Source organism: Balaenoptera ricei, chromosome 11 (genome assembly GCF_028023285.1).
Source record: "Balaenoptera ricei isolate mBalRic1 chromosome 11, mBalRic1.hap2, whole genome shotgun sequence".
In the NCBI taxonomy this organism is placed as follows: domain Eukaryota; kingdom Metazoa; phylum Chordata; class Mammalia; order Artiodactyla; family Balaenopteridae; genus Balaenoptera; species Balaenoptera ricei.
The window spans coordinates 65285084-65297940 of record NC_082649.1 but is presented as its reverse complement, the minus strand read 5'-3'; the positions used below and the strand labels follow the sequence as shown (position 1 = coordinate 65297940).

At 45.5% G+C, this 12857-nt stretch overlaps 1 protein-coding gene across 1 annotated transcript; it reads left to right on the top strand.

The window, feature by feature from the left end:
• Positions 1–11301: 11301 nt before the first annotated feature.
• XCR1 (X-C motif chemokine receptor 1) lies at positions 11302–12312 on the top strand. The gene has a single exon (XM_059937611.1). It carries the CDS (start codon positions 11311–11313, stop codon positions 12310–12312), a length of 1002 nt encoding a protein of 333 aa, XP_059793594.1. The 5' UTR covers positions 11302–11310.
• The last annotated feature ends 545 nt before the right edge of the window (positions 12313–12857 follow it).

Sequence of the window (12857 nt, the reverse complement as noted above, 5' to 3'; positions counted from 1 at the left end):
TACTTATACCCACACCTAACCAGCAGAGCTCAAATTCTTATTTTCAAAAAACAAGGCTAATGGCAGAGACCGTGGTAAACAAAAAACAGGAAACGGAAGCTGTTTAGGAAGGAAAAAAAAGTACCAAATCAGCATTGCATCTCTAAAAGAATTAGGCCAAACCAGAAACCTCCAGCAGAAATACCAGTGACGTTTCAGGGTCTGGGTTGACTGTAGACAAGCTGAATTTCTTGTATGTTGGCAACACCTGCCTTCTAAGTCAGCTTCTTCGCCCCTTCCCACCATCACTGCCCCTATCACAACAAGGTCAATACAACTAATTCTGCTTCAGAAAATTGAAAGGAAAAAAGACACTACACTGACTACAACAACAGAATAGAAATTCCAGGAACTAAAGATGTATCAAGAAGAAAGCAAGCTCTATCCTGCAAACCAATTCACTGTCTGACAGATAATAATGCCTTTCTCAAATGACATGTGCTGAAAACCATAGACATATTGTATTTATGTTTATATGCATATATGTAAATATATGTTTATGAAGTCGTTCCCCATCCATCTGATAACTATTTCTGTTTTCCCCCTTTTTTGGTTTCACTTCTTACATTTCAGTCTATCTAGAACTTCATACGGTTGTAACTTTATAATACGTTGACATATCTGGCAGTGTCTAGTGTCCCTTAGCAGCTAAGCCATGAAACTGAATCTCTGGGCTCTTAGCTCCAAACGTGCAGTGACACAACTTCACCTCCGTGTATAAGCTAAGGGCACCCAGTCGGTTTAGACCATCGTTTCTCAACCTCGGCATTATTGCCATTTTGGTAATTTTCTCTCATGGGAGTTTGTCAGCATCCCTGGCCTCTACCTGCTAGATGTCAGTACCTCCTCCAAGCTGTGAGAACCAAAAATGCCCCCCAGACATCACAAAATTGCCCCCAATGAAAGCTGCTTGTTTAGACATATGCCTCCTTATTTCCTGATTTGGATGCTGTACAAAGCCGTGATGCTTGGTGCCATAGCAGCCATCTTGCAGTCGTGAGGAATGATACTACAGAGGCGCTGAGGCTAGTACAAGAGGTAGAAGGGGCCATGGTTCTTGATGACATTGCCAAGTTGCTGCACCAACCCTAGCATTACCTTCCTATGGAAAATTAACAGCTTCGACCACTTAAGCCTCTTCAGTCCTGTGCTTTGTCACTTACAGCCAAGAGCATCCTAGTGAATCCACTGATCACCTTATTCCTCTGCTTAGAACCCTTCACTAGTTCTCCATTCAGGATGAATTTCAGACTCCTGAGCTTAGCACCCAAGGGCCTTTGCCTCCCTCTCCTGCTCATCTCCCACCGCCCCTCTCAGCACACATCTCGTCTCGAGCCTAAGTTGAGTCCTTTGACCCAGCCCCAAGACTTCCTATCTCCTGATGTTTACATTTGCTGGTCCCCGAATGGCACATCCTTCCTTCTCTTCTCTCCCTGTTCAGTCCTACTCACCTTTCAAGACTTGGCCCATGTCCTCTCCTTCAGGAACTTTTCCCTGAATGTGGTGATTTTGAAAGATGGACTCCAAATTATTTGACACTCCTCCACTGAGAGTGACTTGGGCAGGGATTTGGACCTCTGTGACTTTTCATACACTGGACACCAAAGCAGGGTGCTAACTGACTAATACAGGGGACCGTTATTCAGTGACACACAAGGCAGTCTTCGTGATCAGGACGTGCAGTGCCTGAGATGAGCTAGTCAGACCTGAAGGCATTGGGCAACCCAACTCAACCCAACCAGCTGATGCTGCTCATCTTTCCAGCCTCAAACCCCAGCGGTCTGCCTCTTCCACCACACGTCTCTCTCACTTCGAGTCATTGGGAGGCTCAGAATGTGCCCTACTGCATAAGTGTTCCCCTACACCTGGCATTCGTCCCCTTTCCCTGCATAACTCCTACTCATCCTTCAGATCTCCCTTTGACATCACCTCCTCTAGGAAGCCTTCCTTGCCTCTCCAAGGCTGGTATGCCCAGAGCCTGTCCCTCACATCACACTTAACACACTGTATCCTAACCACCCATTTCCACATCTGTGAGCCTGTGAGCATCTTAAGGGGCAGGGAATGATTTATTCCTTTTTGAACCACCAGCACCTAGAATAATGCCAGAGCTTGCTATAAAAATAAATGTTCATGGAATGGTTGTGCCAGTGGTATGGCTGAATGTGTTTTGCTCTTGTCCTCCATTGAACAAACATTTATTGAGATCTGACCCTGTACTGAAGGTACTGCTTCCTGCATTGCATCTACTGCCGTCGTCCGGGTAGCTGGAGCTCACAGTTATTGAGCACTCACTGGGCGTTGTCCTAAGTACCTAACTCATTCACTTTGTCTAATCCTCATAACAAGTCAGTGAGGTTGATGCTGTAATTATCTGCAATTCATGTGGGGAAACTGAGGTGCCAAAATTCCACGGGCACTGAATCCTGGAGTCCACGTTTGCACCCCTGCAGCCTAACTCTGGAGCCCATGGTATTAATCTCTACACTGCCTGGCTTCCTTCTGAACCCTCCGGACACTTGTCACAAATGCAGAGGCCCAAGCCTCACCTGAAGAGCTTGTTTCTATAGGTCTGGGCAGGGCCTGGGAATCTGCATTCTTCACGAGCCCCACATATGCAGAAATGATGGCTGTGCCAAGGGCATCCAGGAGTGTCCGAGGCTCTGTGAGGTCTGGCCCTGATGCACCTGTCTCACTGCCTCACGAACACATCCTGTACTCGCTCTTCTCCGAACTCTTGCTGCCTCTGCCAGGAATGCTGTCACGACGCCCCCCCCCACCCACCCAAGTGTGCTTGAGAAGCACTGGCGGGCGTGAGAAGAGGGAGACCTTGCTGCTCAGGGTGGGCTGGCAAAGCCCCAGGGGCATCCCCACGCGGCCCCTTCTGGAGGCCCTGGAGAAGGTCAAGAGGCCTCAAGCCTCTCAAATGTCTCTTTAGCCTGTGGTCCTGCCAGAAACGTCCAAAAGGCTCCATTCAGAACCCTCCACCCCTTCAGAGCACACCCCCAGGGTTTAGTCCTCTACCTGCAACCCATGTGGCCCTCGGAAGCTCCTCACAGACAAGTCCTGGTGATGCCAGCAGTGTTTGCTCTGCCTGGGACGGGACCAGCCGGGGAGCGGGGCAGCCCCGGCCAGCGCCTGATTTCCCCAACTGTCAGCGTGAAAACCATCCAACCAGGCCTGTGCGTGGTCGGGTGGGCAGAGCAGGCCTCCAAGGAAAGGGCCTCTCCCCGGGAGTCGGTGAGTTCACTGTCACAAAAGGTTGAAGGGGGGCCATGTGAAGATTTGGCAGTTGACCCAGAACAACTCGGCTCTCTGCTGCCTACCGAGCAGCCAGGCCTGCCCATGGGGGCTTTCCCAGCCATGTGCAAACGGAAGCTCCCTTGAGTGGGCACCTCTGTTGAAGCCACATCAAAGGTAGCTTGCTGGAGAGTCAGCAAGACTCTGGGTGATGATAGTCATCAAGGGGCACGTAGAACGTGGGATGGGTAAAGGTGGGATGAAAAGTCAGCATAGGGATTTCCCCCTAACCAATATTATAAGTTCTGACTATTGTTGTGTAATTAAGCACCCTCAAATACAGAGGTCTAGAATAAGAGCCGTTTTATTATATCTCATAAATTGTGACTCAGAAGCCTGAGCAGCGCTCAGCTGGGTAATAATCCTTTTTTGTGTGGCATCAGTGGCGGGCCCTCGATGCCACTGAGCTAGGAGGTGGAGGGCTGCCCCAAGGCAGCTTCCCTCCCAGGCCGAGCCCCAACAGAGAAGGCTGGAGAGCTGGGCTCAGCCAGAACTAGCAGCCGCTCCACATGTGGCCTCACCAGCGTGGTGGCCTCATGGAGTCGGACTTCATAAATGGTGGTTCAAGGCTACCAATGAGAATGCTAGGGACCCAGCTGAAGTCCCTGAATCTCACTCTCGCCACATTCTATCAGTCAAGTAAGTCACCAAGACCAGCAACATTCAAGGAGAATAGAGTTAGACTTTGCCTCTCAGTGGAAGGAGCAGTAAAACATTTGCAGCCATATGTAACCTCCCATGCTACAGACGAGCTGGGAAGCACTTGCTAGGGTCATTGTGAGGATTTTTACTCCACATGTTTGTCAAGCTCCTAGTGTGTTCCAGGCTCTGTCCCGGGCACTGGAGAGAGAGAGCAATGAACAAGACAGAGACATGGTGCCTGCCCTCTCGAATACAGCCTAACAGTTACACAGTGCCTGGCATGTGGGAAGTGCCAGTAAATGTTGGCTGCTGGTATTTTAACTGTTAAATGAATCATTATTGGATAAAAATGATAAGCATAATAAGCATAAGCAGAGAATTGCTTTGAAGAATGACAAAGTGTAAAAGAACACAGTCAACAGGAGGGTGAAGTTTAAGCCAAGGAGGAGGAGTTATGAGCCAGCAGGGGAGGGAGGGAGCAGCGTGTGTGGCCACCGAGGGCAGTGGGCAAGGGAAGCGTGCATCAAATGAGCTGGATGGGGACGGACCACTTAAGGCTCTGAACTGGATGCCTTACTTCCATCCCTCCAGGTCTGCCTTCCACCTTCCCCACCCGCCTCTGCTTCTGAGGCTTCCCTGTATGGGCTGTACCAACAGTCTCCCTTGCCTCCCTGCTGGTGCCAGTAGAAGGCACCAGCAGGAGTTTGGGTGGAGTGGGGTGGGAAGAGAAAGAGGTTGGCGTATTTATTCTTCTGGCTCTCTCTCTGCTGGGCAAGTGGTAGAAGTGAATACTTCCTCTGCCAAAATCCACGTTCAGTGTCCAGCAACCTTCTTGTAGGGCCCGTCTCACCAGGTCCTTCAGTGGCTCTTTCTCCTGTGCATTCATCCCTGGGCTAAGTAGCAGCTGCCCACTCTTGCTGGCCCAGGGGTACCTCACCATCGCTGCTTGCATTCCCTACACCCTGCCCACACCTTTGTAAAAGTCCTTTCCTTGCACTGTCCTCAGTCACCCTTTTGAGAGGGCCATCTGTCCCTCTCTGGAATCCTGAATGATACCACTACACCAGCAAGGATAGGAATTTGGGACTTTATCTCAGGAGCAATTCTAAGAAAATGCTAACCTTCTATCTAGTGGTGTGCTGGTAAATTTTAACAACCAGCTCTCCAGAGGGAAAAGCCCTGATTTGCAGTGATTGCCAGATTCCAAGGTGTCAGTACTTCTACCATGGTTGATTTCATGCTACTAATGCAACAGCAACCAACTCATAAAATTCCTAAAAATAAAACGCACACAAGCTGGTATGAGCCAGCTCTAGCATACCTCTGCCCAAATCAAACACTAGCTCTAGTCTCTCCCACTAGGGCCACCCCAGCCAGGGGCTAGATGTCCCAACAGAGAGGTGGATGGGCCTTCTGGATGCTGTCAGCCTCCTCCCTCCTGTGCCCTGTGAATGTACTTCCCAGTGAAGCCAGGATGCTGTCTGCAAGGGCTCCCAAAGCTGCAAGACCTTTCATGTGCCCATGCCTGTACCTGTTCTCATGTGCATGGGGCTGAGGCTCAAACAGAACCATCCATCTTGCTGGACTTGGTCCAATTAGATCATGAGACCCTGGGGATCTAGAGTCAGTGGTTCCCCTATTAACAGCAATTAATTCCCGCCAAGAGCCCCACTCTGATGCTGATGCCAAAGACCTCTGATGCTGGTCTCTGCCCTGAATCCCACTCCCCCACAGATGGGTCCAGACCCTGAATGTGATAACCAGGCCCCTATCCACATTGTGCTTTACCCAGAACTGAACTTCCCCTTCTGTACGGCGAGTCTGTATGAGGCTGGAACTCAATTCCATCTTTGTCCAGCCTGACCAGTGTTTTAGAACTTTCTGTTTAAGGTGAGAGCATGAACTTTTTTCACAATGAAACCAAATGTGAGGAAATGTGAAAACGTTAGTTTCAAATTGTGTCTTCATATTTAGGGAACAAACATTTGTTAAACACTTGCTATATGAGTCCTTGAAATAATTATCTACCTCAGCAAGGAACAATTACACACACACACAATTGGACAATAAATCTGTAGAGAAAATTCCTAACTCAAAATAACAATATTTTAATCAAAACAACTGATACTACAAGTATCCTTTCAGAATGACCAAAATTTTTAAAGTTAGTAACACCTAATTTTGACCAGGTATACACTATTTTGGAAATGTAAATAAATACAACCATTTTAGAGGTTCTAAATAGTAAGTATTTTGACAGTACTTACCAAAATGTAAAATGCACATTCCCTATGACCCAGAAATGCACCACTTCTAGAAATCCATCCTACAGTAATTCAACACCAGTACATTAAAGGTGTATGTATTAGATATACCTTTAATCCCTGCAGCACTGTGATAATTTTAAAAATTGAAAGCAAACTGGATGTCCATTGACAGGAAAATAGGTAAAGCCTGATACCATAATGCAGTGGAACACTTTCCAGCTGTTATAAAGAAGAAGGCTTGGAAAGACTTTCATTCCATTTTGTTTAATGGAAAAAGGATAAATCAACGTACATCATACGATCCCATTGTTGCAGAGAAAATCAACAGAATTGGAGCCTTCATACATTACTGGTGGGAAAATAAAATGGCACAGCTCTGTGGAAAATGATTTGGAAGTTCCTCAAAAAGCTAAACATGGGGTTACCAAACAATCCAGCAATTCCACTCCTAGGTAAATACCCAAGAGCGTTGAAAATATATATCCATACAGAAATTTACAAATGAATGTTCAGAGCAGCATTATTCATCATAACCAAAAAGTAGAAACAACCCAAATGTCATTTAATTGATGACTGGTTGAAACGTGGCTTATCCATGCAGTGGAATATTATTCAACCATAAGAAGGAATGAAGTACTGATACATGCTACAACATGGATGAGCCCTCAATATATTATGCTAAGTGAAAGTAGCCAGACACAAAAGGTCACATATGATTCCACTTACATGAAATGTCCAGAATAGGCAAAACCATAGAGACAGAAAGTAGATTAGTGGTTGCCAAGAGATGGAGCGAGGTAAGGAGTAGGATTTTCTGCTGGCAAACAAGCATGAATTTCTTTCGGGGTGATGGAAATGTTCTGAATTGGATAGTGATGGTGGTGTACAACATTGTGAATATGCCCAAAACTACTGAATTATACAATTTAAAAAATGCTAAATTTTTTGTTACATGAATTATTTCAATTTAAAATAATAATAATCAAGCATTACTGGTACATTAATCAAGTATAATTTTTGATAAGATTAAAATACCACTTTAAAAAAATACATTATCTTTTACGATCCCTTCCAACTCCAAAATTACCTGCATCTATCCTTGGTGGAACCCAGGGGCTTAGATGACCCCTAAGCTGTGGACCCCACCTTCCTGTGGAGACAGGCTGGGTGACCAGCTCTTTTCCAAGTGATGAGTGACGTAGCCAGGTTCTACATGAGGTCTTGGGTGGAGTGGGGGGTTGGGAGCAGATCAAGCCAGGACGCCTAGTGGTGGGAAGAGGGGGGATTAGGAAGACTCGCTGTCTCTCCGTCTCCCTCTGAGACTCTGCACATTAGCCTTCCCCCACCTTCCTCTAGCCTACTGGGAAGGGTAGGTGTTTCGGTTTCTTTGCGCAAAATATGAAACAAAGAAGCACCATTTCTGCCTCAAGACGCGTGTAAAGAGGTGCAGATATAGGTGAGTTCCTTTACAAACATTTCAAACATATGTTTTCCTCTACTTCTAATAGCCTATAGCAGGAGTTCTTAAACTCCCAGGTAGGTATCAGAACCACCTGGAGAGCAGGTAAATAATGCAGATTCCTGAGCCCTCCCTCCAGAGGCTCTGATTCCCTGGATCTGGGGATTGCCAAAAACCTGTGTTGCTAAAAAGCAGGTCTGTGGACCGTGCTTTGAGTACAACTATCATATATAATGCTTTGCTTTTCCTTGTGCTAAAGAAAGTGGAGGTGTTTGGTTATAAGTCTCTGTGTCACTGTTATTATTAGTGTTTGGGTAATTTAGAGCTGTATTTCTCAATCCAAATTATAATGTGGACCAGAAAGCTAAAGTTACTCTGTTAGAATTGAAGTGGGCTTCAGAGATGGGGTGGGAGAGCAATGACAGGCAAAGGGAACCAAACTCCTAGGATGTAACTCAGAGAGGTTTGGGGTTTGGCACCATTCTTCTTTCTATGCCCAAGGGCTACCAGGCCCTGACTGGCAGCTCCTCTGAAAATTTGAGTAAATGAATCAATAACCAACAAAAAACTGGAATGTTTTTTGTAGGTGCCTGATATCCCTTTTATTTCTAGTTTGCTGAGTGTTTATATCATGAATGAGTGTTGAGTTTTGTCAAATGCTCTTCTGCATTTATCAAAAAGGATCATATAGTTTTTGTCTTAATATGGTCACTTAAATTGATTGATTTTCAAATATTAAACCAACTTCATACTTCTGGGATAAACACTTGGTCATGACGTATTAACCTTTTAAAATATATTGCTGGATTTGATTTGCAAATATTTGGTTAAGGATTTTTATGTCTATCTTCATGAGGGATATTGGTCTATAGTTTTCTGTTGTAATATTTTTCTCTGGTTTGGTATCAGGGCTATGCTGGCCTCATAAAACAATTTGGGAATATTCCATCCTGTATTTCAGGTAGTTTGCCTAAGATCATTGTTAATTCTTTCTGAAACGTTTGAGAGAACGCACTAGAAAAATCATCTGGGACAGTTTTTTAGAGTTAACTAAATTACTATAATAAAGGTAGGACTATGTCATATCATTTCATGTCAGTTCTGGTAGGTTGAATTTTTAAAGAAGTCTGTCCATTTCGTTTAAGTTGTTGAATTTGTTATAACTGATCATAATATTTCTCTGTTATTCTTTTAAAGTCTGTAAGATCTGCACTCTTTCATACCTGCTATTGACAGTTCGTGTTCTCTCTCTTTTTGTTCTCAGTCTAACTAGAGTTTTAGTACCTTTAAAAAAATTTTTTTCAAACAACCAGCTTTGGCTTTGTACGATATGAAGGGTGCTTACAAACCCCCTGTTCCAAAATATCTCCACTTCCAACTTGTCACACTACAGGAAATCCCAGGTATTTGTATCATTTCTGATTTCATTCTAAACTGTAAGCTTCTTGTAGATAGAGTCTATTATGTTCATACCATATAATCCAGCATCTATCATAGCGCCTGGCATATGTCATTGGTCATTAAGGGCTGTTGCATTGAGTCAGATAAGCTCTTCTTTAAAATGTAAGTACCCAATTTCTAAATGTCAAAAAAATAAGACCATAAGACATAGTGAAAAGCAGAATGGGTTGACCAGACTAAAGTGCTCTTAAAAATCCATAAGAAAAACAGTGTTATCCCAAGTAGAAAAATGAATAAAATCCATAAACACTTTAAAAATAAGAAACAGAAGTGGACAGTAAACATGCAAAAGCATATGTATCCCTCTCTAGATATCAAAAGAATACAAAACAAAACAACCATATTAAATTTTCAACTATCTTCACTTTTGTGTTTAGAGACACAAATTGATTTAACTACCTAAAATAGGGTACATTTTGAGACTGCACGCTCACCCCTATTATTCTTCCTGTCCCAAACTAGGAAGTGGGAAACTATTTCTCCAGTTCTTCTCCTCAGAATACAAGGTCATAAAGCCTGGGTTCCAGTCTTGGCCCTCCTTGCTGCTTCCTGGCTTTATAACATTGAGAAGGTCATTTTACCAGTCTGAACCTGTCTCTTCTTCTGTAAAATGGAAATGGTCATGTCTTAAGAGAGAGCGTTGCAGGATTAAGGGAGCAGTTGAGTATAATGTGTTAGCACAGTGCCTGGCACATAGTGGATGATGAGAGCTCTCTTATCTGTTTCAGGCAGGTGCTTCATCCGAGTCTCCCATCTGAGGCCCTGCAGCTTCATTTGCCTCTCAATGAAATTTCCAGCTCTTCAATCACTTTTTCTCTTTTGTCTCCTTGGCCTTCTAGTCTCACTATTTCTTTTTTATATATATATAAATTTATTTATTTATTTATATTTTATTTTTGGCTGCATTGGGTCTTTGCTGCTGCACACAGGCTTTCTGTAGTTGTGGCATGCGGGGGCTATTCTTTGTTGCGGTGCGCGGGCTTCTCGTTGCGGTGGCTTCTCTTGTTGCGGAGCACGGACTCTAGGCATGCAGGCTTCCGTAGTTGCGGTGCGTGGGCTCACTAGTTGTGGCTCGTGGGCTCTAGAGCGCAGGCTCAGTAGTTGTGGCACACGGGCTTAGTTGTTCTGCGGCATGTGGGATCTTCCTGGACCAGGGCTCGAACCTGTGTCCCCTGCATTGGCAGGCGGATTCTTAACCACTGCACCACCAGGGAAGTCCTAGTCTCACTATTTCTAAAATCTCACTAGCACAGAGGATTAAATCAATTTGACCATATGTTTTCTTAGCTACTCCCCTCCTATTGGACACTAGGTTATTTCCACTTGCTTGTAAGATACTCTGTAGACCAAACTCCCAGATGATGAAGCTTTCTGCTCTGAGAGTTAATCCTCTGTGTTAGTGGGGATTTGGTCTCCCAGATTCTCAACATTCACTGAAGTCTTGAGATTATTTCATAATTGGATTTACGTGAGAGAGATGTTTGCTCCTTTTGTGTCTTCTCTTTTTGGACTAGTTCCTGGAGACAGCAAGTTTCCTGAAACAATCCTGCCATCAGCGTTTGTACATTTCACAGGAGGAAGAAAAGGAGGGAGCAGAGGAAGAAAGAAAGGAAGGGAGGGACAGAGGGAAAGGCAGGTGGGCATAGTAAATGCTTAGTAGATATTTGTTGAATAAATGAAGGAATGACTCTGGGATCATTAGTCCTGTTTTGTAGATGAGGACCCAAGGTTCAGAAAGGTTAAAAAGCTTGCCCAGGAACGTGATATTGGGCCCCACATTTGATCTCAGGTCTTTGAATCCAGTTCCACTGTCTTTCTCCTCTACCTACTGGGACACTGGTCTAGCTTAGTGTTACTCAAATGACAGTCTTCAAGAAGGGAAGGGGCTTATGACATACTGTAAATTAATGTGTCACTTCCTTCAAGAAAGTCTCGCTAAGAAAAAATGCTAACCAAACTAAACAGCATGCTTAGTGACTTCACGTTTTGGCAAAAGTTCCTAATTTCATTATAAATAGTTCGCCGATCAGTAGCTGGACCATGGACCACACTTTTTTGTCTCATGGGTCCTATTGCTCTCTAGCCTAACCACATGGCTTTGAACTCCATGTCTGTATCACTTCAGATGCTCTCAACGTCTAGATGGAGCCCTCAGACATCCCGGAGACCACCACCCCTTTTGAGTATGATCCTCAGAGCTTTCTGTGTGAGAAGAAGACCTTTGTCTTTGCCACCTTCAGCACCACCATCCTGTACTGCCTGGTGTTCTTCCTCAGCATGGTGGGCAACAGCCTGGTGTTGTGGGTCCTGGTGAAGTATGAGAGCCTGGAGTCCCTCACCAACATCTTCATCCTCAACTTGTGTCTCTCAGACCTGGTGTTCTCCTGCTTGTTGCCCGTGTGGATCTTGGGGTACCACTGGGGCTGGTTGCTGGGAGACTTCTTTTGCAAGCTCCTCAACATGATCTTCTCCATCAGCCTCTACAGCAGCATCTCCTTCCTGACCGTCATGACCGTCCATCGCTACCTGTCCGTGGTGAGTCCCATCTCATCCCTGCGTGTCCACACCCTCCAGTGCCGCGTGCTGGTGACCATAGCTGTGTGGGCAGCCAGCATCCTGGCCTCCATCCCCGATGCCATCTTCCACAAGGTGTTCCCTTCGGGCTGTGATTATTCAGAACTCGAGTGGTTCCTAGCCTCAGTCTACCAGCACAACATCATCTTCCTTCTCTCTTTGGGGATTATCCTGTTCTGCTACGTGGAGATTCTCAGGACCCTGTTCCGCTCGCGGTCCAAACGGCGCCACCGGACAGTCAGGCTCATCTTCACCATTGTGGTGGCATACTTCCTCAGCTGGGCTCCCTACAACCTGATCCTGTTTCTGCAGACACTGTTGAAACTTGGGGTCATTCAGAGCTGTGAGGTCAGCCAGCAGCTGGATTATGCCCTGCTCATCTGCCGCAACGTTGCCTTCTCCCACTGCTGCTTCAACCCGGTGCTCTACGTCTTTGTCGGGGTCAAGTTCCGCAGACACCTCAAAAGTCTGCTCCGGCACTTCTGGCTCTGCCGGCAACAGGCACCTGGCCTTCCCTCGTCACCTCACCCCCCAGGTGCCTTCACCTATGATGGCACCTCCTTCTATTGAAAGGGAGTTTGGTGGGGCAGGTGGAGGTAGACAGAGGAGCTGGAGGAGGTGGAGCTGAAGGAGAAGTAGGGCAGGAAGGAGCATAGGAGGCACAGCACTGGGAAACGCTACCACTGCAGCAATGGGAGTGAAAGAAGTACATTACATCAAGGGGTCCTATATGCCCCCTCTTCTGCGGAAAATTTCCCCATCTGGAAATTTTATATTGCCATCCAGAAAAACGTTTCTTAGATTTTGAGAAAATCTTTTAGCATTTATTCCTTCATTCAGACATAGATTTCTTATCCTTGCTTAGTTCAGAAGGCTCTAAAATATGAAAGCATTCCCTGAAAGGAGCATCCCTCAAGACTTTATGAGGGTCTGAAATTCAATTGTGCAAATGTAGGCTGCTGGCAAGACGGTCTCTCCCCTCCCTAATTGCAGGGCTGTCCCAGCTGATTTTGGAGGGGGTTGGCTCTGGATGACTGCTGGATGGGGCTGTCTGCAGAACAAAAGTAATCACATCCTCAAATAAGCTTAGTCAGAAGGAAATCTGGATTCTAAAA